The 25,877-nt window shown below is 40.9% G+C and overlaps 1 protein-coding gene across 2 annotated transcripts in view; it reads right to left on the bottom strand.

The window, feature by feature from the left end:
* Nucleotides 1–2,925: 2,925 nt before the first annotated feature.
* ZNF565 (zinc finger protein 565) overlaps nt 2,926–25,877 on the bottom strand; it is a 30,081-nt gene continuing 7,129 nt past the window's right edge. Inside the window, exons 2-6 of one of the 2 annotated variants that reach the window (XM_045988774.1) lie at nt 18,755–18,919; nt 14,139–14,212; nt 10,289–10,415; nt 9,497–9,592; nt 2,926–6,366 (exon numbers count right to left, since the gene is read on the bottom strand). In XM_045988774.1, the coding sequence (XP_045844730.1) occupies nt 5,096–6,366; nt 9,497–9,592; nt 10,289–10,415; nt 14,139–14,212; nt 18,755–18,788 (1,602 nt within the window). In that variant the 5' untranslated portion in view covers nt 18,789–18,919 and the 3' untranslated portion in view covers nt 2,926–5,095. The remainder of the gene's footprint in view (nt 6,367–9,496; nt 9,593–10,288; nt 10,416–14,138; nt 14,213–18,754; nt 18,920–25,877) is intronic. The other variant, XM_045988775.1, reaches the window with a different exon arrangement.

Raw genomic sequence — 25,877 nt, forward strand, 5'->3', positions numbered from 1 at the left:
AGTGGTAACTTCTGTTTTGCTTGTCGTAATAATTTCCTTTGGAGTCCTTGAATATGTTCCACATGTTGAAACATATTATTTCCCCCTGTACTTTCAATGCAATCCATTAAGAATGCCGAGAGTAACAGTTAAATGTGCCAATTTTTGTTTGTTAAATAGCAGCTTTAAAAATATTTGCCTAACGAAATTACTTCTCAAGTAGGAAATGTGTATCTCATTACTGAGTTCAGTTGACCTACTTATATTGTCCCTTGTGACAATTAAAATTCAGGGTGGCAGCTCCAATCTTTGAACAAAATATATTATTTCTTTTTTTTTTAAGATTTTATTTATTTATTTGACAGAGAGAGATCACAAGTAGGCAGAGAGGCAGGCAGAGAGAGAGGAGGAAGCAGGCTCCCTTGGGAGCAGAGAGCCGGATGCGGGGCTCGATCCCAGGACCCTGAGATCATGACCGGAGCCGAAGGCAGCGGCCCAATCCACGGAGCCACCCAGGCACCCCAAAATATGTTATTTCAAAACTTCAGCTATTTGTGATGCTTGGGTGGCTGGTTCGGTTGGGTAGCCCACTCTTGATTTCGACTTGTGTCGCGATCTTGGGGTCCTGAGGTTGAGCCCTGCATCGGGCTCCGTGCTCTGTGCTTGGGATTCTCTCTCCCTCGCCTTCTGCCCCTCCCTCCACTTAAAAAAATTATTTCTTTTATGAGCTTTATTTAAACTATTCTTGCTGCATTTTCAAAGCCATTTGATGAGATTCAGAAGAATCTCCTTAAGTGCCAGAGCTTTGTTATATGAAGAATTGTTCCTACAATTCTTCCAACAATTTAATAGCTCTTCTGTGTTTTTGGTTATGCTTGTAGGTCCATCGCTTGTAATTCCTTTTATAAATTTTCCAGTTTAATATATACTGATTAACCATGGCTTTTTCTAATCGTATTAGTGTATTCAGTCTTGTGAATATAAAGTTAGATTTAAATACAGTTAAAATCTTTAAATACAGTTAAGCTTCCATAGAGTTATCTTTTCTGATATGTAACATTCGTGGTAAGTATTGTGCAGCATGGAGTATTAGTGCTCTAAGGAAATAGACGATCAATTCCATGCCAGACTTGTCTAAAAAGAATTGTTATATTCACAAGAATTCACAAGAATTGGGGTGGTGGGTTGTTATCAAATAATAGCCTAGATTTCATAAAATACAGTCTTATCATGGAGAGGTAGAGTTCCTAATTTATCACAGTTGATTTGTCCCTGAAAAATTATGCACATCATTAAATATGCCAAAATAGAATAAGAATATTGACTGATACCTTGGCAAGCCAGATGTAAACACAATAAAAATAAGACTTCTTCATTAACACTCATATCATATTTAAAATATTGAACTGAGAACTTTGATCTTTTTCTTGGTCATGCTCAAGGCGAATGGTTAACCGACTGAGCCACCCAGGTGCCCTATGGGCTTATTCTAAAGTACTTCCTTTTGGTACTCACAAAAGGGATGTGTGTGTTCCAGATATGTCCTAGTGGCAAAGCAAACTAGATTTCAGAATTATCAGGGAGAGGGAGGCCAATGATGGCCCCTGGGTGTCTGGCCTGGGGAAATGGGTGGGCAGTGGGGGGCCATTCACCAAGAGGGAGGACAGTTAGAGGAACTTAATTATGGGACTAGGAATGGCTCAGTTTAGGCATGCCTGCAATTAAGTAATTTTGAGTGGTAACATAATGTCAAATTTTCCTTTCTGATTCTAGATTTTCTGTGTGCTGGAAACACTGCTAGGTGTACCTTCACATTTAAATGTTCAGGATAACTCCATGGTATACTACTATGAGCTACAAACTGAAGCTTAGTGGGGCTCATCTAGCTAGTGACAGAGTCCAGACCTGGATCTAAAGCTACCATTTTAAACGTGGAAGATAAGGTACAAGATATCTTAGTTGACAGCCTGTTTCTGGCTTGAGAGATCAGGCAGACTATTTTTAAACTTTAAATATATCGTTGCACAAGATGTATTAGAAATATGGAAGGAAAAGAGGATTTTTAGAGCTATATGGAAGGGAAAGTGGCATTATAAATCTGGTTGTAGATATTACACCTGAGATGTCTGGGGGATTTCTAGGTGGAGTAATACAGCAAGCTGTTGCATCATTTTTTAAAAAAAGATTTATTTATTTATTTGAGAGAGAGAATGAATGAGAGAGAGAGAGAGCATGAGAGGAGGAAGGTCAGAGGGAGAAGCAGACTCCCTGCTCAGCAGGGAGCCCGATGCTGGACTAGATCCAGGGACTCCAGGACCATGACCTGAACTGAAGGCAGGCGCTTAATGACTGAGCCACCCACGTACCCACTGCCTTTTTTTTTTTTTTTTAAAGGAGTGAAAATCTTTTCTCAAATTGTAATATATTTTAGAGATTCATACTGAAATATTTATGGGTGAAATGATGTAGCTGTTTTATTTCAAAACTGACATGAGGGTGGGGAGTGGGTGGGAATACAGATAAAATGAGACTGGCCAGGGGCGCCTGGGTGGCTCAGTGGGTTAAAGCCTCTGCCTTCGGCTCAGGTCATGATCCCTGGATCCTGGGATCGAGCCCCGCATCGGGCTCTCTGCTTGGCGGGGAGCCTGCTTCCTCCTCTCTCTCTCTCTCTCTCTCTGCCTGCCTCTCTGCCTACTTGTGATCTCTGTCTGTCAAATAAATAAATAAAATCTTAAAAAAAGAAAAAACAAGACTGGCCATTAGCTGATGATTACTGAAGCTGGTGGGGGGGGGGCACGAAGGGCATATAAGATTCTGTGTGAACAGGAAGTTTCAAAACTACGTATACATTTTGATCTAGCACTTCCACTTTTAGGAATGCATCTTAAAGAGATATCACACATATACAAAATAATTTATGTGCAAGGATATTTATTGTAGGATTGTTTGAAAGCAAAGAATAATGAAAAAAACTAAATTGACAGGATAAATGATGAAATACATCCACTATGCAGCTGGTAAGAAAGAATAAGGCAACTATATATGTATCGATATGATCCAATTTCAGGTGTATGGATAAGCAAAAATAGCAAGTATGGAAAGTTGCTACCACTTATGTAAAAATCTTATAAAAAGAGTGTTATGTGCATGTCTACATGGAGGCAAACATAAAAATCAGGAAGTATATACAAGAACTTGATACAGTGATAGTTTACGTAGAGAGAGTGGGAAGGGGCATCAGTGGTGTGGAGTCTGACTTATGTTCTGTGTACCAAATCATAACTTTAACACATTTATCCTGTGCATGTGTTTTAACTAGGAAACCACTTAAAAATGACACATAGAATATTACTTTCTAACCCTGTTTAGGCAGTGACGCGTGTAGAAAATACAGGTGACTTATGAACACTCAGGATGACTGAGAAGATGAATGCCTTCAGGACACAACACGCCCGCTGCCCCAGACACTGCCTGGGCCGAGGGCATGCTTCTGGAGATTCCCCAGATTCGTTCACAAATTCTGATCCAGATATCACTGGGATTGGATCAGGGCTCTTTCCCCCATTATAGTCATCTGGAGTGATATAAAAATTGATGACATAGTTAACCCAGAACAGGTGAAATTCTAGATATTCCATTTAGAATGAGCTGCTAACTTTGAAAAGACTGGATTCAATTAGCAGGGATTTTATTTGTATTTATTTTCACCAAAGATAATCATCTACAGTTTGTTTCTTGGGAGCCATCCTTGCTGAATTTTCTTAAATCATAATTTTATTTAGCCTTGAAAATAAACTGGCAAGCTTCTCTCAGCTTTTCTTTGAAGGGGCACTTTTTATGTCCTTCTACAATCATTGATTTATTCAGGTAGTCTATATCTTTGTGGACTTGGATTTTTTAGAAAAAAATCTACTCTCTTTAAGTTTCCAAATACATTAAAATCATGCATAGTAGCTATTTAAAAGGAATATTTATATTCCTTCCCTATTCATAATGATAATTTTTTTTTCTAGATCAGGGTTATTAATTGTTGGTCTTCTATTGTTAGATAAATAACCTTCATATTAAGTCTACTGTTGTTTCCTATTTTATCATTTTTTGGTTTTAGTGATCATTCTTACTGTGATTTGGGTTTATGTGGTTATTTCCCTCTAGTTTTTAGAGTTGACTATTGATTCAATGTGCTTAATATGTAACTGGCAATGAGTAGGTGCAAGAGATCCACGCTTGGAGAACAAAGCCCCTACCTTCAATCCTTGGGTTGACAGGAACACAGCTTTGTCTACACTGAACTGGTTTTGATTTGTAGAATTTTCTGATTGCTTTTGAAGTTATACTTGAAGGTGGCTTGAGATATCTAAGTGGGCAGATTTCTTTTGGCTATTCTTCTGTTAACTTCTAATCTTGTGACTTTCTAGCTTTAAATATCATGAAGACCTCATGATAATTATACTTGATTACAGTTTTCTAGAATGAATTATCGTAACAGGTGGTTATGAAGGCTCTTTGATATTTGACACATTCATAAGGCCCTCCTCTCACAGGAACTTCTTAACACTAATTAATAATTAACATTATTAATTAATAATGTAACTAATATTTATTGAACGCAGGCTTTATATAAAATATCTGATAGTCCTCAGGAAATCTCTATTAGGGTTATAATGATCACTGCTTAAAAATAAGTCAAGTGAGGAACAGGAAGACTGCATTTTTTGTCCAATGCTCTACAGTCAGTAACTGGTGGAGCTGAGATAATGTTAAGTAAGTTGTATGTCATGGTAAAAGGCACATTCACAAAATATCTTAATAAGGTCATTTTCTATTAGGAATTCTCAGAAGTTTAACACATTTTGAGTGGTAATAGAAAGGTTTTCTATATTCATATTAATCTTTTTTTCAGCAAAGTTTTCTGATGCTTGGTAAGCAGTGAGTGTGAGGCAAAAAGAATTCCCACATTTATTGAATTTTCTTCTGCTAGGCATTATCCGAGGTTCCGTAGTGGAAGTGACAAGTGAAGGTTTTCACATTAATTACATTACATACACATCATCTAATACTGAGTCAGGTGTGAACTCCACGTAAAGGCTCCTACACCCCTAACATTCAAGGCTTTCTAACCAGTGTGGATTCTGTAGTGTTCGATGAGCTGTGAGCCAAGAATAAAGGCCTGCCCACATTCTCTACATTCATACGGTTTGATCCCAGGATGAATTCTCTGATGTTCCGTAAGTTGTGAACTACGAATAAAGGCCATTCCACACTCCCTACATTGGTAGGGTTTCTCACAAGTATGAATTCGCTGATGATGAGTCAGTTGTGAAACACGAATAAAGGCTTTCCCACATTCCTTACATTCATAGGGTTTGTCACCGGTATGAATTCTCTGATGCTGAATAAGGTAGGAACTACGACTAAACGCCTTCCCACAGTCCTTACATTCATAAGGTCTGTCACCAGTATGAACTCTCTGATGTCGTGTAAGCTGTGCGTGTTGTCTAAAGGCCTTCCCACATTCCTTACATTCGTAGGGTTTCTCCCCAGAATGAATTCTTTGATGTCGAGTAACTTCTGAACTATGAATAAAGCCCTTCCCACATTCCTTACACTCATAGGGTTTCTCACCAGTGTGAATCCTCTGGTGGACAGTAAGCTGTGAATGCTGTCTAAACGCTTTCCCGCATTCTTTACACTGATAGGGTCTAGCACCTGTATGAATTCTCCGATGAACAGTAAGTTGTGAGCCACGAATAAAAGCCTTCCCACAGTCTTTACATACATAGGGCTTCTCACCTGTGTGAGTTCTTTGATGCAGAATAAGTTGTGAATGCTGTCTAAAGGTCTTTCCACATTCTTTACATTCATAAGGTTTGACACCAGTATGAAGTCTTTGATGTAGAATGAGTTCTGAAGTACGGCTAAAGGCCTTCCCACAGTCCTTACAGTGGTAAGGTTTCTCACCTGTATGAATTCTCTGATGTTGAACAAGGTGTGAGGCACGACTAAAGGCCTTCCCACATTCCTTACATTCAAAGGGTTTTTCACCAGTATGCGTTTTCTGATGCTGAATAAGGTGTGAGCCGCGGCTAAATGCTTTCCCACATTCACTACATTCAATCAGTTTCTCACCAATCTCACTGTTCTGATGTAAAGTGAGGGAAGCACGATGCTCAAAAGTGGGCATGTTTTCATATGTGACTTTTACTTGCTTGAAACAGCATTCCTGAGTTACTTGGTGTCTTTCAAACTGGCCTTTGTATTTCCAGTCATCTCTCAAACTGGAGCCATCAAAATCATAGCATTTAAGGCTTTCCAATATCTCCCAACTGAATGACTCTACTTCAGAAACATCTTTTCGTGGAAATTTCTCACACCTGGACTCCAGCTCTGAAGAGGAAGAAAAAGTATACAAACAGTTTTATTCTTTTAAGAAAAATAAAAAATTCTAGAGCAGATCAGAGAGACAAAATGAAAATCACCTTAAAAACTGAATGACTGGGGCACTTGGGTGGCTCAGTGGATTAAGCCTCTGCCTTCAGCTCAGGTCATGATCTCAGGGTCCTGGGATCAAGCCCTGCACCAGGCTATCTGCCTGCTTCACCCCCCACTCTCTGCCTGCCTCTCTGCCCATTTGTGATCTCTGTCTGTCGAATAAATAAATAAAATCTTTAAAAAAAAAACTGAATGGCTTATGTAAGTCTCAAATATTGCTGTGTAATTTCTGAAGGGCACATGAAAGCACAAATCTGATGAGAGCTCCTATCATGCCAGGAGGGATTAAGAAAAGGAATTAAGCTGGGGTTTCTCCATTTTTATAAAGATTAGAATCATCCAGTAAGGGGCACCTGGGTGGCTCAGTCCTTAAGTGTCTGCTTTCAGCTCAGGTCATGATATCAGGGTCCTGGGACTGAAGCCTGCATCAGGATCCCTGCTTTGCAGGAAGCTTGCTTCTCCCTCTCCCACTCCCCCTGCTTCTGTTCCCTTTCTCACAATCTCTCTCTCTGTCAAATAAGTAAATAAAATCTTTAAATTAAAAAAAAAAATCATCCAACAAGCCTGTTAATATATAAATGTCTGAGACCACCTCAGAGTGAATCAAAATTTACAGGAATAGAGAAAAGGTATGTGTGTGCATATGCTTGCCTGTATGTACAAATCTATACATGAAAAGCACATGTATATATTTAAAAGATATGGTATAAGGTTTCTTTTTTTCTCCCCCCCCCCTTTTTTTTTAAGGATTTTAATTCATTTATTTGTCAGAGAGAGAGAAAGAAAACACGAGCAGGGGGAGTAGCAGGCAGAGGGAGAAGCAAGCTCCTGGCTGAGCAAGGGGCCCCATAAGGGATTCAATCCTGGGATCATGATCTGAGCTATAAGGCAGCCGCTTAACCAACTGAGCCACCCAGGCGTCCCTATATATATATAAATTTTTTTTTTAAAGATTTTTTAAATTTACTTGATAGAGAGATCACAAGTAGGCAGGCAGAGAGAGAGAGAGAGGGAAGCAGGCTTCCCGCCGAGCAGAGAGCCCGATGCGGGGCTGGATCCCAGGACCCTGAGATCATGACCTGAGCTGAAGGCAGAGGCTTAACCCACTGAGCCACCCAGGTGCCCTCTCATATATATTTAAATTGAGGTAAGATTCACAAAACATAAATCCCCCCATTTTATTTTTTAAATTTATTATTTTTTAAAATACTTTATTTATTTATTTGACAGACAGAGATCACAAGTAGGAGAGAAGCAGGCAGAGAGAGAGGAGGAAGAGGCTCGCGCTGAGCAAAGAGGCCTGATGCGGGGCTTGATCCCAGGACCCTGAGATCACAACCTGAGCCAAAGGCAGAGGCGTTAACCCACTGAGCCACCCAGGTGCCCCAATTCCCCCATTTTAAGGAGTACAATTCAATAGTTTGCCATACAATCCCAATGTCATGCAACTATTGCCACTATCTAGTTCCAGAACATTCTCATTACCCCAGATAGAAACCTTGTGCCCCTTAAGGAGTCATTCACCATTTTCCATTCCCTCTAGCCCCTAGTAATCACTAATGGCACAGAACCATTAATTCTGTCTCTATGAATTTTCCAGTTTCTGGGCACTTAATATAAAAATAAAGCATCTATGTGGTTTTTGTTTTGTTTTGTTTTTTCAAGATTTATTTATGTTAGAAAGAGAGAGAGAGAAAGTGGGAGAAGGGGCAGAGGGAAAGAATCTCAAAGCTGGGGCGCCTGGGTGGCTCAGTGGGCTAAAGCCTCTCCCCCTCTCTGCCTAGTTGCGATTTCTCTCTGTCAAATAAAATAATAAAAAAAAGAAAAAAAAAAGAAAACGATTCTCTTACCACCCTTACCACACTCATTAAAAAAAAAAAAAAAAAAAAAAAAAAGAAGAATCTCAAAGTAGACTCCCCAATGAGTGCAGAGCCCGATGCAGGGCTGGATCTCATGACCCTGAGATCATGACCTGAGCCAAAACCAAGAGTTGGATTGAGCCACCCTTGTGCCCCTGCATCTATGTTTTTACCACTTTCCACAACATGATGCTCATGCCATCAAAATGAAAATCCCTGCTTAAATTTTTCTATAGCCTTCTCAGTGCATTTCCAAAGTCACTGGAAAAATTCCAATACATTCCAAAATCATTGCCACTTTTGTATACACTATATGGCCTTTTGTATAATAATATGCACATGAAGAAGGCTCTGTTTTTAACTCATTTGCAGAGGAGAAAACTGCAGCACAGAGAATCTAAGCAATTTACCTACACACCGAACTAGTAATTGGCAGAGCCAAGATCTGAACTCAACCTGAATCCCAATTCAGTGCTCTTAGCCACTATGTGACCTTCTCTCATATTAAGAGAATAAATGAATTGCTGAAATGGGTAAAGTGAGCTGTTTTAAGAAAATAAGTATTTTTTTAAGGGATGAAGTTACTTGCAAGAAAAAGGATCCAAAGAACAGGTAAAGGATGTGAGAGCGATCTGGCTGTGACATCTGTCACCCCATTGATTGCTAGGGTTGATTCGGCTGATCTGGCTGGCTAGGCGGGTGTCCCCTTCCTCCCTCACCGCTCCACGTGCATCCCTCCCGAAGCTGCGCTCGGTCGCTTGGTCGAAGAGGATGACCATCCCCCATAGAGGAGAGGACCGTTCTTCGGTCAAGAGTGTATGAGTAGCTGCGCTCTCCTGCTAGAACCTCCAAACAAACTCTCAAAGAACAGGTAAAAAGGCAGCCCCTAGGGAAGAAGGGAGCATGTCCCTTTTTGAAATGGGGAGGAAACTAAGCAGGAAGAAAGAAGAGAGGGATTCATAGGGACAAGGGAAAGGTTCCCTTGGGATTGGATGCTGACAAGATCTTTGCTCTTTGTGTCCTTACATCTCAGGCCGTTATGCCACAATTTTCGGTATGGCTTGGAGGGAAGCTTCTCAACAATAACTCAAGCTACTGCTATCAGTCGGCTCACCCACTGGCTATTATTCCCAATGACCTCCCCCACTGGATCACCCCTCGCTCACCTGGACACCATGATCCTGTCATATCACTTGTAATCATCCAGGGTTCTCTCCCTTGCTCCAATAAGGAAATGACATCGGGCTTAGAAATGGAAAGTCCTGTTTACAGGAAAAGAAATGGAGCATGATTGTCCTGTTCCAAAATTCATACCCGGTCCCTTGGTCACCAACAAAGAGAGACAATTATGAAGGAATGAATGAGGGACGGAATAAAGTTGCCCAAAGGATAGGAAGACAGAGGTGTTCATGGAGCTACCCATTTCCACTTCCATATAGCGCAAGCAATTCCCCTGGGAACAGAGAGCAGAAATTCAGCCAGAAACTTGTAAGTCTCCCTAGAAATTCACCATGAAGATAACAGAAATTCCAGAAGGCTAGACCGGAATTATTTTGAGTAGTTAATTGTAGTGGTCATTCTCCATTTGCCCCCTCCTCCCCTCTCAATCCATTCCTCTCTGTTCTTGGTCCTGCTCTGTGTCCCAGGCAGCTTACCTGTAAGGACTGTATATCCTGACCCCATGCTTTCTCATTGGGTTTGATATATGGAAAGTATCAGCAGGAGGCCAGAGGGTAGGATGAGAGAGTTGCGGGTGTTTATCCCTCTCCCTCCCTCCTCTGGCAGGGGACTTCTGGAAGTGGCTACAAATGCCGCCAGCTGGGCCCTTCTCCATGACTCCAGCTCTCACCACTGTCCAGTGGCAGTTTTCTCCCTTTACCAGAGGTGGTAACAACCCTCCATTGCAGTCCCTGGGCACCTTGTTTCCTGTCTGGCCCTGAATTACACAACATCCTTACCTAGCGACACCAAGTTACCGAAGTTTTCCAGAGTCACATCCCTGTACAAGTCTCTCTGGGCAGGTTCCAGGCACTTCCATTCTTCCTGAGAGAACTCTATGGCCACATCCCTGAATGTCAGCAATCCCTGAAATAGTAAGCACATGCATTACTAGTAAATGAAAGGACTTTTATTTTTTTTCATTTATTATGAAAAATTTCAAAATATTTCACAAAAGTATACAGAGTAGGATAATGACCCCCCTGAATCCATGGCTCTGCTTCAACAATTAACATGACTTTGCAAATTTTGTTTTATTTCTTCCCCTCTCTGTGTTTTGTTTTTGTTTTACCCCTGGTGTATTTTAAGGGAGAGCCTACATAGCAAATACCAAACATCACAGTATTTTAGTAGCTAACAGATTAGCCTTTTAAAAAAAAGCATACCAGCCAGAATATCATTATCATACTTAAAATATTTTTTACAGTTGGTTTGTTCAAATCAAGATTCAAATTAGATCTACACATTGCATTTAGTGGCAAGGTTTCCTTAAGTCTCTAGAACCTATCAGAGTCCCCAGAAACCCTTCAAAATTTTTTATTGCTATGTATTTTAAAGATTTTTATTTATTTGACAGGGACACAGCGAGAGAGGGAACACAAGCAGGGGGAGTGGGAGAGGGAGAAGCAGACTCCCCGCTGAGCAGGGAGCCCGATAAGGGGCTTGATCCCAGGACCCTGGGATCATGACCAGAGGCGACGGCAGACGGAGCCACCCAGTCACCCCTTGGTATTTATTTATCAAAGAAACATTTGAATCAGTAGGATCTCCCACATTGTTAGCTTATTGCATCTGCATGGAATGGTTTAAGATGTTCCTTTACTTCTGTACTTTCTGTGAAAAGGTGGTTGGATCTGGAGGCCTGATTCACATTTTTTTTTAAATTTTTTGGAGGGGCAGGAATGTATGAGAGGTTGTGCTATGTACTTCCTATCGCATGCCTCAGGAGGCACATAATGACTGATCGTACCATTTTAAATGAGGTTAAAATTGATGAGCAGGTTTAGGTTTTGACAACCTGACTCATCCAGAAAACTGTCTGAAAGATGGAAAGAGAGGAGATGGAGAAGGGCATTATAGAAAGGAGGTGATCAGGCAAGCAAGCAAGCAAGCAAGCTAGGTGGGATGCCTATGCCGTAAAGGTAGTATAATAAGCATATTTATTTGACTAAAGGCTTACATGCCTTTGAATATTCCTTTTTCTTTTTTAAGACTTTATTTATTTATTTGACAGACAGATCACAGGTAGCCAGAGAGTCAGGCAGAGAAAGAGAGGAGGAAGCAGGCTCCCCGCCAAGCAGAGAGCCAGATGCAGGACTCAATCCCAGGACCCTGGGACCATGACCTGAGCCGAAGACAGAGGCTCAATCCACTGAGCCACCCAGGTGCCCCTGAATATTCCTTTTTAAAAAAAAAAAAAACATTTTATTTATTTGTCAGAGAGAGAGAGAGAGAGCACAAGCAGGGAAAGCAGCAGGCAATTGGAGAAGCAGACTTCCAGCTGAGCAGGGAGGCTGACGTGGTACTCGAGGGATTGGGGGCTGTTTTTAGTGCCCTGCATCAGGAATGTTAAGTGTCCCGGTTTATCTGGACCATACTGCTGAGAATGCTGACAGTGTCTCCACTGAGAAGTGGAGACATCATATGCATACTTTTTGTGACGGCAAATTTTATAGTAAACACGGGGACTTTTATTTGCTGTATAACAAGCACTTTATGTTTTGTAAGATGTAATCATCCCATTATTTGGAAGCATCTAACTTAAACAAGATCTATAAAATCTTTCATGTCTATCATTCTTCACTGTCCACTTTTGCTTATTCCTGAAATAAGAAAGCTGATGGAGGGTGTACCTCAATCACATAAATGTGGCCCACAACGAAAACGTATTGTTCACCCTCAAAATGGACCATTTTATGGTTATTTGTCTCTCATAAATTCCCTTGCAAGACCAAAGAACTTTGTGTAACTGAAGTTTCCAATCACAGTCCCTATCCTGAAGGCCTCATAAAATAGGAGATGTCACCACACACTAAGACCAAGACCAACCACTCCAGCTCCGACCATGTTTACACAGCAAGGGTGGGGAGGCTTCTACTGCAAACACCTAGGCTTTGGAAAAATTATAACAACCATTTAATGCTTCTCTAAGCTCTTGAGAAGGTAAGGAAAATTAAATCCCAGGGGTGACAACAATGAGAAAACAATACACACACCACACACACATGCAATTCAACACAGAGAGATAAGCAAATATTTTAGCAGGGGCCACCCTGAAGTCAAACAGTTTGGGGATTAACCTTAGTATGGGGCCTAGGACACATATCAAATGGAGTGAGTGCCTATGACCCTTAGTTTAAAGCCGGGATCCTAGAAGAGCTACTTTCTCTGTGAAATGGTGGGCTCCAGAGAAAACCTTGTTGGAAAAAAGTAACAAGGAACCTTCTGCATTCCAGGTAGGAAAAAAAAGGATTATCATTAATGATACCACTATTACTACTAACAATCATTTCCCTTGCCAATCTATAACCTCTGTCCAGTTCCCTAATGACTACCACATGTTAAATTAAGTCAACTAAGACAATTCAATAGGGAAAGATCAGTCTTTTTAACAAATAGTGTGGGGACATATGGATATTCATATGCAAAGAATGAAGTTGGACCCCCACCTCATACCATATATAAAAATTAACTCAAAATAGGTTGTAGAACTAAATGTAAGGTTCCAGAGCTAATACTATAACTTAAAAAAAAACCAAGGTAGTATAACTTTATGGTCAGGCAGTGGTTTCTTAGACATGGCATCAAACACAGTAACAAAGGGACAAATAGTTAAAATAAACTTAATCAACACTAAAAATGTTTGTGCTACAAGTGATTCCATCAAGAAAGTTAAAAATCCCAGGATGGCTGGGTGGCTCAGTTGGTTGAATATCTGACTCTTGATTTTGTCTCGAGTCATGATCTCAGGATTGTGAGATCAAGCCCCACTTTAGGCTCCATGCTGTGTGGAGGAGCCTGTTTAAGATACTCTCCCTCTCCCTCTGCCCTGCCACCCCCTCCGTCTATTGAAGGAAGGAAGGAAGGAAGGAAGGAAGGCAGGCAGGCAGGCAGGCAGGCAGGCAGGCAGGTTGGTCCATGAGAGAGAGAGGGAGGGAGGGAGGAAGGGAGGAAGGAAAAATTCAAATCACAAAACTGGGAGAAAATACTTGCAAATCTTTTATCTGATAAGGGACCTGTGTCCAGAATATATAAAGAACTCTTATAATACAACAACTTACAATTCAAAAAAGACAAAACAATTAAAACCTAAGCAAAGAATTTGAGTAGTGATTTATCTCTCTTTTTTTAAGATTCTATTTATTTATTCACGAGAGACACAGAGAAAGGCAGAGGCAGAGGGAGAAGCAGGCTCCCTACAGAGTAGGGAGCCCAATGTGGCACTTGACTCCAGTCGAAGGCTGATGTCCAACCAACTGAGCCACCGAGGTGCCCTTGAGTAGTGATTTCTTCAAAGATCTACAAATGGCCAAAAAGCCATTTGAAAAGATGTTCAATACCACTAATCATTAGGAAAAAGTAAATCAAAGCCATAAGAAGAGGCCACTTCATATCCTTTAGGATGACTATTACCATAAAAACCAAAATAACACATGTTGGTGAGGAAGTAGAAAAACCTCTGGACTGGAGGAACTGGGAACGAGAACGAAGCTCAGCGAGACAGGGAAGTTTCAGCATAAAGAACACAAATGTTCATATGATTTGAAAGGAAGAAAGATTATTTTAAGGATAGAAGTAATTTCAACTCACCTGTGCCATGGCTTCTAGAACTACCTGAGCTGCTCTGATTTCTTTAGATTCTTCTCTTAGATAAGTGCAGAGTCCTGGAAAAGCAGAGTAGGGGGAAAAAGGGAAATCTCTCATTAACTGAGCTTGCCTGAGCACTCCTAGATAGAGGACCTTAAAACAACTGTACTTCCAATGTCTCTGCTCTGATTCTCCTGCCCTCCCCCTTGTCCTACCACCCAACACTAATATGAAGAACTAGAGTTAACAAAACCCAGCCACTCCCAAAACTCTAGGGAAACTAAGAGATGGAGTCAACAAAGATGTGCTCCAGCACTCACACAGAATCCAACTGCCTTGGCAGGACAGATTCCAGCCTGAACAGTTCCTTGTTTTGTTGTTGTTGTTGTTGTTTTTAATATTTTTTATTTTATTTATTTTTATTTTTTAAAAGATTTGATTTATTTATTTGAGAGCATGAGAGAGGAGAGGATCAGAGGGAGAAGCAGACATCCTGCCAAGCAGGGAGCCTAATGTGGGACTCGATCCTGTCATGACCCAAGCCGAAGGCAGTTGCCTAACCAGCTGAGCCACCCAGGCGCCCTGAACAGTTCCTTGTCTTGCCGGTGCTAATCTATACTCTGTATGGGGCCTAGATGGCTCCCACCTATTCCAAGTGATCTTCCTCTGCAGCTGCTACAAGGAGGATCAAAACTCAGACTCACGGGGCGCCTGGGTGGCTCAGTGGGTTAAAGCCTCTGCCTTTTGCTCAGGTCATGATCCCAGGGTCCTGGGATCGAGCCCCGCATCGGGCTCTCTGCTTGGCGGGGAGCCTGCTTCCTCCTCTCTCTCTCTCTGCCTACCTCTCTCCCTACTTGTGATCTCTATCTGTCAAAAAAATAAAATAAAAATTAAAAAAAAAAAAAAAAAAAAAAAAACTCAGACTCACTTACTTTACCCACTAAGGCTGAAGGCCGTATCCCAGGCCAGGAGCATAGCAGCGCAGGTATATAAGTTCATTCTCAAAGAGGCCAAACTTTGAGAAAAAGATATCCCTAAACAAAGTCTTCCAGCTTTTCTGGGCTCAACAGGCAAAACCTCCTGGGTGCTTCCCTGAATCTACTTCCCTTTTTTTTTTTTTTTAAGATTTTATTTATTTGACAGAGAGTAAGAGAATGAGTACACAGGGAGAGCAGCAGAGGGAGAAGCAGACTCCATGCTGAGCACGGAGCCCAACACAGGGATGGATCCCACAACTCTGGGATCATGACCTGAGCCAAAGGTAGAGGTTCAACTGAATGAGCCACCCAGTAGGAACACCACCTACACCAGAGGCTTCATCAAAGACTCCAAACTTGGCTGGGCTCACCAGACAGGAATAAGAAAATCACAGTAAATAGGTAACTTCAATCACACCTGAATACCCAGAGTATTGACCTGAATGGGAACTCAAATTCTAGAAGCCTCTTGGGCCAGTACTCCTAACTTTCCATCTAAGCCTTCCCTCCTGCTTTCCCGCAGAACATCACTTCCTCACTGGCTGGTACCTGCTAAGACTGGAGTTCTGTGAAAAATCACCTGTACTTCAAAGTAACGAGAACTCCGGGGTTTCAAGGAGGGTAGTAAGGCTGGTTCTAATCAGAGGTCCAAGGAGCTTCCTATGGTTTTTGGATGGGTGGGTCAGAAGGAAGACTAACTTAACTCAATGGCAGTGGTGTCAAGGAAAATGTCCTATAAGTTGAGGAATATGAATTGGAACTTAAAAATCAGAGAACTGTATTAGGCAGAAAAGGTACAGAAGAGTGAAGATGGGTGAGAGCAATGACAAAAACAGTGGACCAAAGTATTTGGTGTATTATTTGGAATGAGTTCTATAGTTTGGGGAAAGGTCTAGACCAGTGCTGTCTGACAAATCTTTCTGCAATGATGGAAATCTTTGTATCTGTACTGTCAATAATGTAGCCATCAGCAATTAAAAAGTGCCTAGCACAACTGAGGGATTAAATTTTTTTCTTAATTTTAATTAAATTTAAATTTAATTAGTTCTAGAATCTAGAGGAAGATAATGCTGGAGATGATATCAGGGGTTGGAAAATGAAGACAAATGAATGAAATAAGATAATAATGAAGGCAAAGACCGGGTCTCATCATCACTGTGACCGGCACTCACCACAGTGTCTGGAGAAGGGTCTAATGAATACTAACTTAAATATAAACGTTTGTTTTTCACCCAGTAAGGAATGGAAGGCCACTGAAGAATTTACCGAGGGGGGCGCCTGGGTGGCTCAGTGGGTTAAGCCACTGCCTACGGCTCAGGTCATGATCTCAGGGTCCTGGGATCGAGTCCCGCATCGGGCTCTCTGCTCGGCAGGGAGCCTGCTTTCCCCTCTCTCTCTGCCTGCCTCTCTGTCTACTTGTGATCCCTCTCTGTCAAATAAATAAATAAAATCTTAAAAAAAAAAAAAAAGAATTTACAGAGGGAAGTGATAAGGCCAATATAGCCAGATTCTTTTATTGGAGAGAAGCAAAATTGGAGTCAGAGAGACCAACTGAAAGGTGCTTATATTTTTGTAAGCAAAGAACCTGACCCAGGATAATGAGAGTGGAAATAAGGAGAAAGGGTACAATTTCAAGATGTAGAGAAGTAAAATCAACAGGCTCTGGCATCTGATCAGATATGGAGGCAGAGAAAGAGAGAGGAGTCAAAAATTCTTTCAGACTGACTGAGCTCCTACCTCAACTGGCATGGTTCTAGGTGTGAGATAATAAATCCAGTCCCTGTCCCAGTACACCTCACTTCTAATGGAAAGAGACAATAACAAATTGATACACTGACACTGATATTCCTATTTATATAGCAGGTGGCCAAAGTCCCGTGGAGAAAAATTAAGAAGAGTAAGAGGATAGGGAGCTTAGGGGGAAGGAAGGGTGGCTCGAGAAGGCTTTTCATTGACGTGATATGTAAGGACAGACTGAATCGAGTGAAAAATGCAGGTATCTGAGAGGAGTGCATTCCTAGATTAGATAACAGCAATTGCAAAGGCCTCTAGGCAGAAGCAGGCTTTCTTGAATTAATAAAGAGACTAGGGTGGCTGGAATGGAGTGTGCAAGAGAAGGAGGGTCAGAAGCTCACTTGGGTGAGAGGTAGTTGGAAGCTGGATCACATGGGGCTTGTGCACCACAGTAAGAACTTTGGTTTTTAACTCTTTAGTAAGACAGGAAGCCACTAAAATGTTTTAAGACAAGGAATGGTGTAATCTGATTTACACTAAGGATCACTCATAGGAAGTGAACTTAAGAAGAAAGAGAGGAAGCAGGGAGACAAGCGGAAGGTTAGTGCGGTAACCCAGGCAACAGGTGAGGGGGCTTGTACTAGGTGGTGGTGGGGGAGGTGATGAGAACTGACCAGATTAAATATTCTCTGAAGGTAGAGCTGGTAGGATTCGCTACTTTTAGTTATGAAAGCAAAGAAAAAAAAAAGAGGAAGAAGAAGAAGCCATGATGACACTAAGCTGTTTGGCTTAAGTAACTGGAAGTATGAGGTTGTCATTTTATAACACAGAGAAATATGAGAGGAGCAGGTTTGAATAAACCAATTATGAGTTGTGTTTTAGACTTCAGTACTTGAGATTACTACTAACCATCACACACACAGTGGGTTTTGGTTTATAAATGTCCAACAAGGCAATGTTTTTGTTTTGTTTTGTTTTTTAAATATTTTATTTATTTGTTTGACAGACAGAAATCACAAGGAGGCAGAGAGAGAGACAGAGAGAGAGCGGGAAGCAGGCTCCCCGCTGAGCAGAAAGCCCGATGATGCGGGGCTCGATCCCAGAACCCTGAGATTATGACCTGAGCCAAAGGCAGAGGCTTTAACCCACTGAGCCACCCAGGTGCTCCATAGATAAAGCCTTCTTTTTTTTTTTAAGATTTTATTCATTTATTTGACAAACAGAGACCACAAGTAGGCAGAGAGGCAGGCAGAGAGAGAGGTGGAAGTAGGCTCCCTGCTGAGCAGAGAGCCCAATGCAGGGCTCGATCCCAGGACCCTGGGATCATGACCTGAGCCGAAGGCAGAGGCAACAAGGCAATGTTAGCAGAAATTAAACTAGGTATGTCCTCTGATGAAGCAATTCCATAGCTGAGACTATCTGAAAGACGTGTGGGGGCTACATGTAATGTCATACTTAACACAAAAATGTTTAGGATATGATTAAATGGGAAAAAAAGCAGGTTACAAAAAAGCTGGGCATCATGGGATCCTATTTGTCAAATATAAAGATATATCAATACAAACAATATAGACAGAAAAATTAGATGAAAAATATCTAGGGAGTTTTATCCTTAAAGATTACTTTGGTTACCTCTGGGCTATGATTTTCAATGTTCTTAGTTTTACTTCAGTGTATGTTTTTTCAATAACTATGTTATTAATTTTTAAATTTTTTTGTTGTTTTTTTAAAAGTTTTATCGATTTAAGTGATCTCTACACCCAAAATGAGGCTCGAACTCATAGCCCTGAGACCAAGAGTTGCATGTTCTCCCAATTAAGCCAGGCTGGCGCCCCATTTTTAAATGATTTGTTAGGTTCTGGTAAATGTAAGCTATTCCCAAATAGTAATGAAAAGGAAAATACTTACTTTTCTTTTTTTTAAACAATCTTCCCTTGAACATGAAATAATAGCTTAGGACGTTCTAAAATCAGTTATATTTTCACAGAATGGCTTTTGTTTTTGCTTTGTCAGCTCCCGATAGTTGCAAACTTCTTGATTTGGTAGCTATATTCATGTGTGCTATAGTTGAGCCTGGAAAGAATGAAAAGTCATTAGGGCCATGTCCTACTTATGAGCAGTGCTTCCTTTCAGCTGTTCTTGTCAGGTGAGTCTGCTATGTTTCTCGACTTGCTCAACTATTCTCCAAACAACTATAAACTCATTTTGCCCCATTGGTCACACTTTGGATCTCTGATGACTGAAAACTGAAAGTCCTGTACAGGACTCAAGAAAACTAATTTCCCTTCACAGAGCTTTTATGAGATCAATTTGACTTAGACATGACATGACATGACAATGACTGCTCTGGTCATACAAGTTATTTTCTTCTTATGAATTCTCACAGCATACTATCAGGGTAAATAGTGCCCTTTATTATCCTTTACTTTGAGCATTTGTATACTAGTTTTATCTCACCTATTTCAACATTTTCACTTTAAAAGTAAATACAGGGGTTCCTGGGAGGCTCAGTCAGTTAATCTCCAACTCTTGATTTCAGCTCAGGTCGTGACTGAAGGCTTGTGAGCCTGCTTAAGGTTCTCTCCCTCTCTCTCTCTCTATCTGACTCTCTCTCTCTCTCTCTCAAAAAAAAAAAAAGAAGGTAAATAGAGACTATAACTTTTATTTAAAATTTTTTTTTCCTCTTATGTAATCTCCACCCCCAACGTAGGGCTCGAACTTACAACCCTGAGATAAAGAATCACATGCTTGGGGCGCCTGCATGGCTCATTGGGTTAAGCCTCTGCCTTCAGCTCAGGTCATGATCTCAGGGTCCTGGGATTGAGCCCCGCATTGGGCACTCTGCTCAGTAGAGAGCATGCTTCGCCTCCCCTCCCCCCCGCCTGCCTCTTTGTCTACTTGTGATCTCTGTCCGTCAAATAAATTAATAAAATCTTAAAAAAAAAAAAGAATCATGCTTACTGACCAGGCTAGCCAGGTGTCCCAAGACTATAAATTTTATTTTATTTTTTTAAAGTTTTAAAAAAGATTTTATTTATTTGACAGAGAGAGATCACAAGTAGGCAAAGAGACAGGCAGAAAGAGGGGGAAGCAGGCTTCCTGCTGAGCAGAGAGCCCAATGCAGGGCTGGATCCCAGGACCCAAGGACCATGACCCAAGCCCAAGGCAGAGGCTTAAACCCACTGAGCCACCCAGGCGCCCCTTATTTTTAATTTTTAAAAAAGATTTTATTTATTCATTTGAGAAAGAGACAGAGAGAGCATGGAGGTAGGCAGAAGGAGAGGGAGAGGGACAAGCAGACTCTCAGCTGGGCACAGAGCCTAATACAGGGCTTGATCTCAGAACCCCAAGATCATGACCTGAGCCAAAGTCAGTTGCTCAACTGACTGAGCCACCCAGGCATCCCTCAAGACTATAAATAGAATTTTGTCTCCTTGAGTTCTAGATTAGGATTTTGCATCTTTGCAAATTCTTAATAAATGTCTAATGTTCCAAAGGAATTCATTATAAAAATACATGAAGTGGTATACACAAAAATACTTTTGGGAATAGCTCATAATTGAATTACAGAAATATAAACACTCTTTAATAGACAATAAAATGGGGCGCCTGGGTGGCTCAGTAGGTTAAAGCCTAAGCCTCTGCCTTAGGCTCGGGTCATGTTCCCAGGGTCCTGGGATGGAGCCCCACATCGGACTCTGCTCAGCAGGGAGCCTGTTTCCTCCTCTCTCTCTCTGCCAGCCTCTCTGCCTACTTGTGATTTCTATCTGTCAAATGAATAGATAAAAATCTTAAAAAAAATAGACAATAAAATGAATAAATTAAAGGGGCGCCTGGGTGGCTCAGTGGGTTAAAGCCTCTGCTTTCGGCTCAGGTCATGATCCCAGGGTTCTGGGATCGAGCCCCACATCAGGCTCTCTGCTCCACGGAGAGCCTGCTTCCTCCTCTCTCTCTGACTGTCTCCCTGCCTACTTGTGATTTCTGTCTGTCAAATAAATAAATAAAATCTTAAAAAAAAAAAGAAAAATGAATAAATTAAGGTACATCTTGATAATGAAATACTAAACAGTGATTTTAAAATACAACAGTACCGGGGAGCCTAGGTGGCTCAGTCAGTTCGATGTCTGACTTTAGCTCAGGTCATGATCTTAGGGTCCAGGATCACGCGCAGTGACTGGCTCAGTGCTAAGCAGGGAGTTTGCTGTCTCTCTCTCCCTCTCCGTCTGTCCCTCCCCACTGCTTGTGCTCTCTCCCTGCCCCCCTCAAATGAATAAATAAAATCTTTAAAAAAAATACAACAGTACTACTATGGTCAATGCATTATTAAATAAGGCAGGCAGGTTATAGGATTTATATATAAGTGATACCCCTCTATAAAATCACACAGAAAAAATATTTGAAATAAATCCATCAAAATATTAAGAGCATAATGGGGCACCTGGGTGGCTCAGTGGATTGAAGCCTCTGCCTTCAGCTCAGGTCATGATCTTGGAGTCCTGGGATCGAGCCCTGCATTGGGCTCTCTGCTCAGCGGGGAGCCTGCTTCCCACCCGCCTCTGCCTGCCTCTCTGCCTACTTGTGATCTCTGTTAGCAAGTTTCTATTTTTGCATTGTTTATATTTTTCATAATAAAAATCATAATAATATTGTTTCCATTTAAAAATAAATTACCATAATGGTAGTTGGTATTTATTATCCCAGCAGTAGGAAAATTATGAGCAATTGAGAAAATATCTTTGACACGAATAGGGACAGAAAAGGAAATTAGTGTGATTGAAACCAGTAATAACTAAAAGTTCTTTAACAGTCATTTAAATGTTGACTTCTACCCCCTGGTACATTGATATAGCCCATTATCAAGAACATTCTGTGAATGACCAATTTTCAGGAGAGTTCAAATTAATAAGACAGTGTATGCAAAGCAGAAAGCATTGTGTCAGATATACAGTGAATTTCTCCTCTGTTCAATCAGTAATCAGAAGATTTTTGGGTGGGGTCTTTGCAAAATTTGAGTACTTTTTAATTTATCATTTTGTTTATGATATCCTTTTCCTTGCTCTGATTAATACTTTGTAAGCATATATATATATTTTTTTAGATTTTTAAAAACATTTTTATTTATTTGACAGAGATCACAAGTAGGCAGAGAGGCAGGCAGGGGGTGGGGAGAAGCAGGCTTGCCACTGAGCAGAGAGTCCGATGTGGGGCTCGATCCCAGGACCCCAGGATCATGACCTGAGCCGAAGGCAGAGGCTTCAGGCCACTGAGCCACCCAGGTGCCCCCGTAAGCATATTTTTTATTAGCTGGATAATACTCCATCATGGGGACGTAATAGATGAACATTCCTCTTCTGTTTCCCTATTGCAGGGTGCAAATTTTGGACATCTCAGAGGCTATTACTAGGTATCTACTGTCTTATATTTTAGACAGTTCTAATTTTCAGGTTCTAAATTTTCAGGGGTCTTAAATCTCTTTGAGGGGGCACCTGGGTGGCTCAGTGGATTATGCCTCTGCCTTTGGCTCAGATCATGATCCCAGGGTCCTGGGATTGAGCCCCGAATCAGGCTCTCTGCTCAGGAGGGAGCCTGCTTCCTCCTCTCTCTCTGCCTGCTTTTCTGCCTACTTGTGATCTTTGTCTGTCAAATAAATAAATAAAATCTTTAAAAAAACTCTTTGAAAATCTTACGGAATCTTAAAACTTCTTCCAAGAAAAAAATCAAATAAATAAATATCTGTAAAAATTACGCATAAAATTTCATGGAATCTGCAGAGCCCTGATGTCTAAGAGTGGGGACCAAGACCTTATTTAAAACCCTGCTATAACAACTAACTCACAAACATTAAGTATACTAAATATATTTTTTTTATTTCTCATAATTTATCAAAAGCACAATAAGGATTTGGCTTGAAGCAAATTTAAGACAACCCAAAGCCTAAAATGCCCCAAAATCAAATTAGATCTGGTCACAGCAACAAACTTTTTTTTTTTTTTTTTTTTTTAAGAGAGAGAGAGTGAGCAGGAGTGCAGGGGTGGGGCAGAGGGAGGAGAGAGAAACTCTTAAGCAGGCTGCACTCCCAGCACAGAGCCTAATATGGGGCACCAATCTCACAACACTGAGATCAGGACTGAGCCAAAATCAAGAGTCGGATGCTTAACTGACTGAGCCACCCAAGCATCCCGACTGCAACAAATGTCTGTCCTATCCAGACTTCCGGGATGTGGCTGTACCAGACATGAAAATATACTGCAAGGTCTCTTTAATTAAAACAGCATAGTAGCAGTGCATAAATAGATGAACAGACCAGTGGAGCAGAACAGAAGGCCTAGAAATAGTACCAAGTATATTTGGAAATTTAGTATATGATGAAAATGAATGGGATCACAAGTTTTTAGTAAATGGTGTTGGGGAAACTGGGTAGCCATTTGAAAAATATAAACTTAAATCCATTCCTCCAAACTTAAATCCATTAAACTCCAAATGTATCAGAGATATAAATGGAAAAGATGAAACCATACAGATATTAGAAAAGGACACAAGTAAATTCCTCTTTAATCCTGGGGTTGAGAAAGTCTTTCAAAGTTCAGAAGTAATAAAAAAAAATTGGTAAATTTGATTACATAACATTAAAAAAAAATTGAATGGCAAAAAAAACACCATAAACAAAGTTAAAATACCACTGACAAACTAAAAGAAAATACATGTGCCATACTAGGACTAAGGATATTAGGACTAATATCCTTCATCTGTGATGAATTCTTAAACATTGAGACAAAACACCAAAAAACTGAAAGAAAAATAGGAAAAAGATATGAACACATAGTTTGCAGAAAAGATGTAAAAATGCCCCTTATGCATATGAAAAGATGTTCATTAACATAGTACTGGGTCTTAACCAGAGCAGTTTTAGGCAAAAAAAAAAAAAAAAAAGAGGTAAAAGGCACCCAAACTGGAAAGGCAGAAGTAAAATTACTTATATTCTTAGATGACATGATCGTGCATGTAGAAAACCGTAGAGATTCACACATACACACAAATCTGTCAGAATAAACAAATTCAGGGACGCCTGGGTGATTATGCCTCTGCCTTTGGCTCAGATCATGATCCCAGGGTCCTGGGATTGAGACCCGAATCAGGCTCTCTGCTCAGCAGGGAGCCTGCTTCCTCCCTCTCTCTCTCTGCCTGCCTCTCTGCCTGCTTGTGATCTCTGTCTGTCAAATAAATAAATAAAATCTTAAAAAAAAGATCAACAAATTCAGCAAAGTTGCAGGCTACAAAGTCAACTCACAAAAATCAGTTGCATTTCTACACAGTAATAATGAAGTATCTGAAAAGGAAATTAAGAAAACAATTCTACTTATGACAGTATCAAAAAGAACAAAATACTTCGGACTAAACTTAACCAAGGAAGCAAATGACTTACACGCTGAAAACTACAAAACACTGCTGAAAGAAATGGAAGAAGACATAAATAAATGATAAGATATCCTGTTGCCCAAGGACTGCAAGACAAATTCCCATGTTGAAGCCGGAAAACCTACTGTCACTGTGTTTGAAGACAGGACCATTGTGGAAGTAATTAAGATTAAATGAGTTTATAAGGGTGGGGTCCTGATGCAATACTATTAAGTATTCCTATAAAAAGAGACACTAAAGGGGGCACCTGGGTGGCTCAGTGGGTTAAGCCGCTGCCTTCGGCTCAGGTCATGATCCCAGGGTCCTGGGATCGAGTCCCGCATCGGGCTCTCTGCTCAGTGGGGAGCCTGCTTCAACCCTGCTCCCTCTCTCTCTCTGCCTGCCTCTCTGCCTACTTGTGATCTCTGTCTGTCAAATAAATAAATAAAATCTTAAAAAAAAAAAAAAAGGAAACACTAAAGGAGTGCCTGGGTGGCTCAGTGGGTTAAAGCCTCTGACTTCAGCTCAGGTCATGATCCCAGGGTCCTGGGATCCAGCTCCACATTGGGCTCTCTGCTCAGTAGGGAGCCTGCTTCCCTTCCTCTCTCTCTCTGCCTCTCTGCCTACTTGTGACCTCTGTCTGTCAAATAAATAAAATCTTTAAAAAAAGAGAGAGACACTAGAGAGAGCTTGCTTGCTCTCGCTCTCTCTCTTCCTGTGAAAACACAGCAAGAATGTGGGTATGTGCAAGCCAGGAAGAGAGCCCTAACTAGAAACCAACTATGCTGGCACCCTGTCTCAGACTTCCAGCCTCCCTAACTCTGAGCAGCCTCAGCTGACCAAGACAGATACCAATACTTCCTAAAGTGATATACAGATCCAATCCTTATCAAAACTCAATGATTTTTTTTTTTGTAGAAACAGAAAAATTCATCCTAAAATACACACATCATCTGAAGGAACAGTCTTCTTCTTTTTTTTTTTTTTAAGGAACAGTCTTGAAAAAGAACAAAGTTGGAACACAGAACGCTGTTCATTAGAACAGAGAACACTGATTTCAAAACATTACAGGGGTGCCTGGGTGGCTCAGTGGGTTAAAGCCTCTGCCTTTGGCTCAGGTCATGATCTCAGGGTCCTGGGATAGAGCCCTGCATTGGGCTCTCTGCTCAGCGGGAAGCCTGCTTCCCCCTCTCTCCCTCTGCCCGCCTCTCTGCCTACTTGGGATCTCTATCTGTCAAATAAATAAATAAAATCTAAAAAAAAAAAAAAAAAACTTATTACAAAGCTACAGTAATCAAAACAAGTGTGGTACTGCCATAATGTCACATATCTAGACCAATAGCATAGAATGGAAACCCTTGCATACGTGGTCAAATACTTTTCAACAAACAGCACCAGTTAAACTGGGTAACTATATGCAAAAGAATGAAGATGGACCCCTATTTTTGTACCATATACAAAAATTAACTCAAAAACATATCACAGATCCAAATGTAAGAACTGAAACTATAACTCTTAGAAGAAACCAGGGCAAACTTTTCACAATGTTGGATTTAATTAATTAACCTAATGATTTCTTGGATATTTCAGAGAAAGCAAAAGCAACAAAAGAAAAAATAGGCTGTGGACTTTATCG

The sequence above is a fragment of the Meles meles genome, chromosome 19 (genome assembly GCF_922984935.1).
Source record: "Meles meles chromosome 19, mMelMel3.1 paternal haplotype, whole genome shotgun sequence".
NCBI classification, from domain to species: Eukaryota; Metazoa; Chordata; class Mammalia; order Carnivora; family Mustelidae; genus Meles; species Meles meles.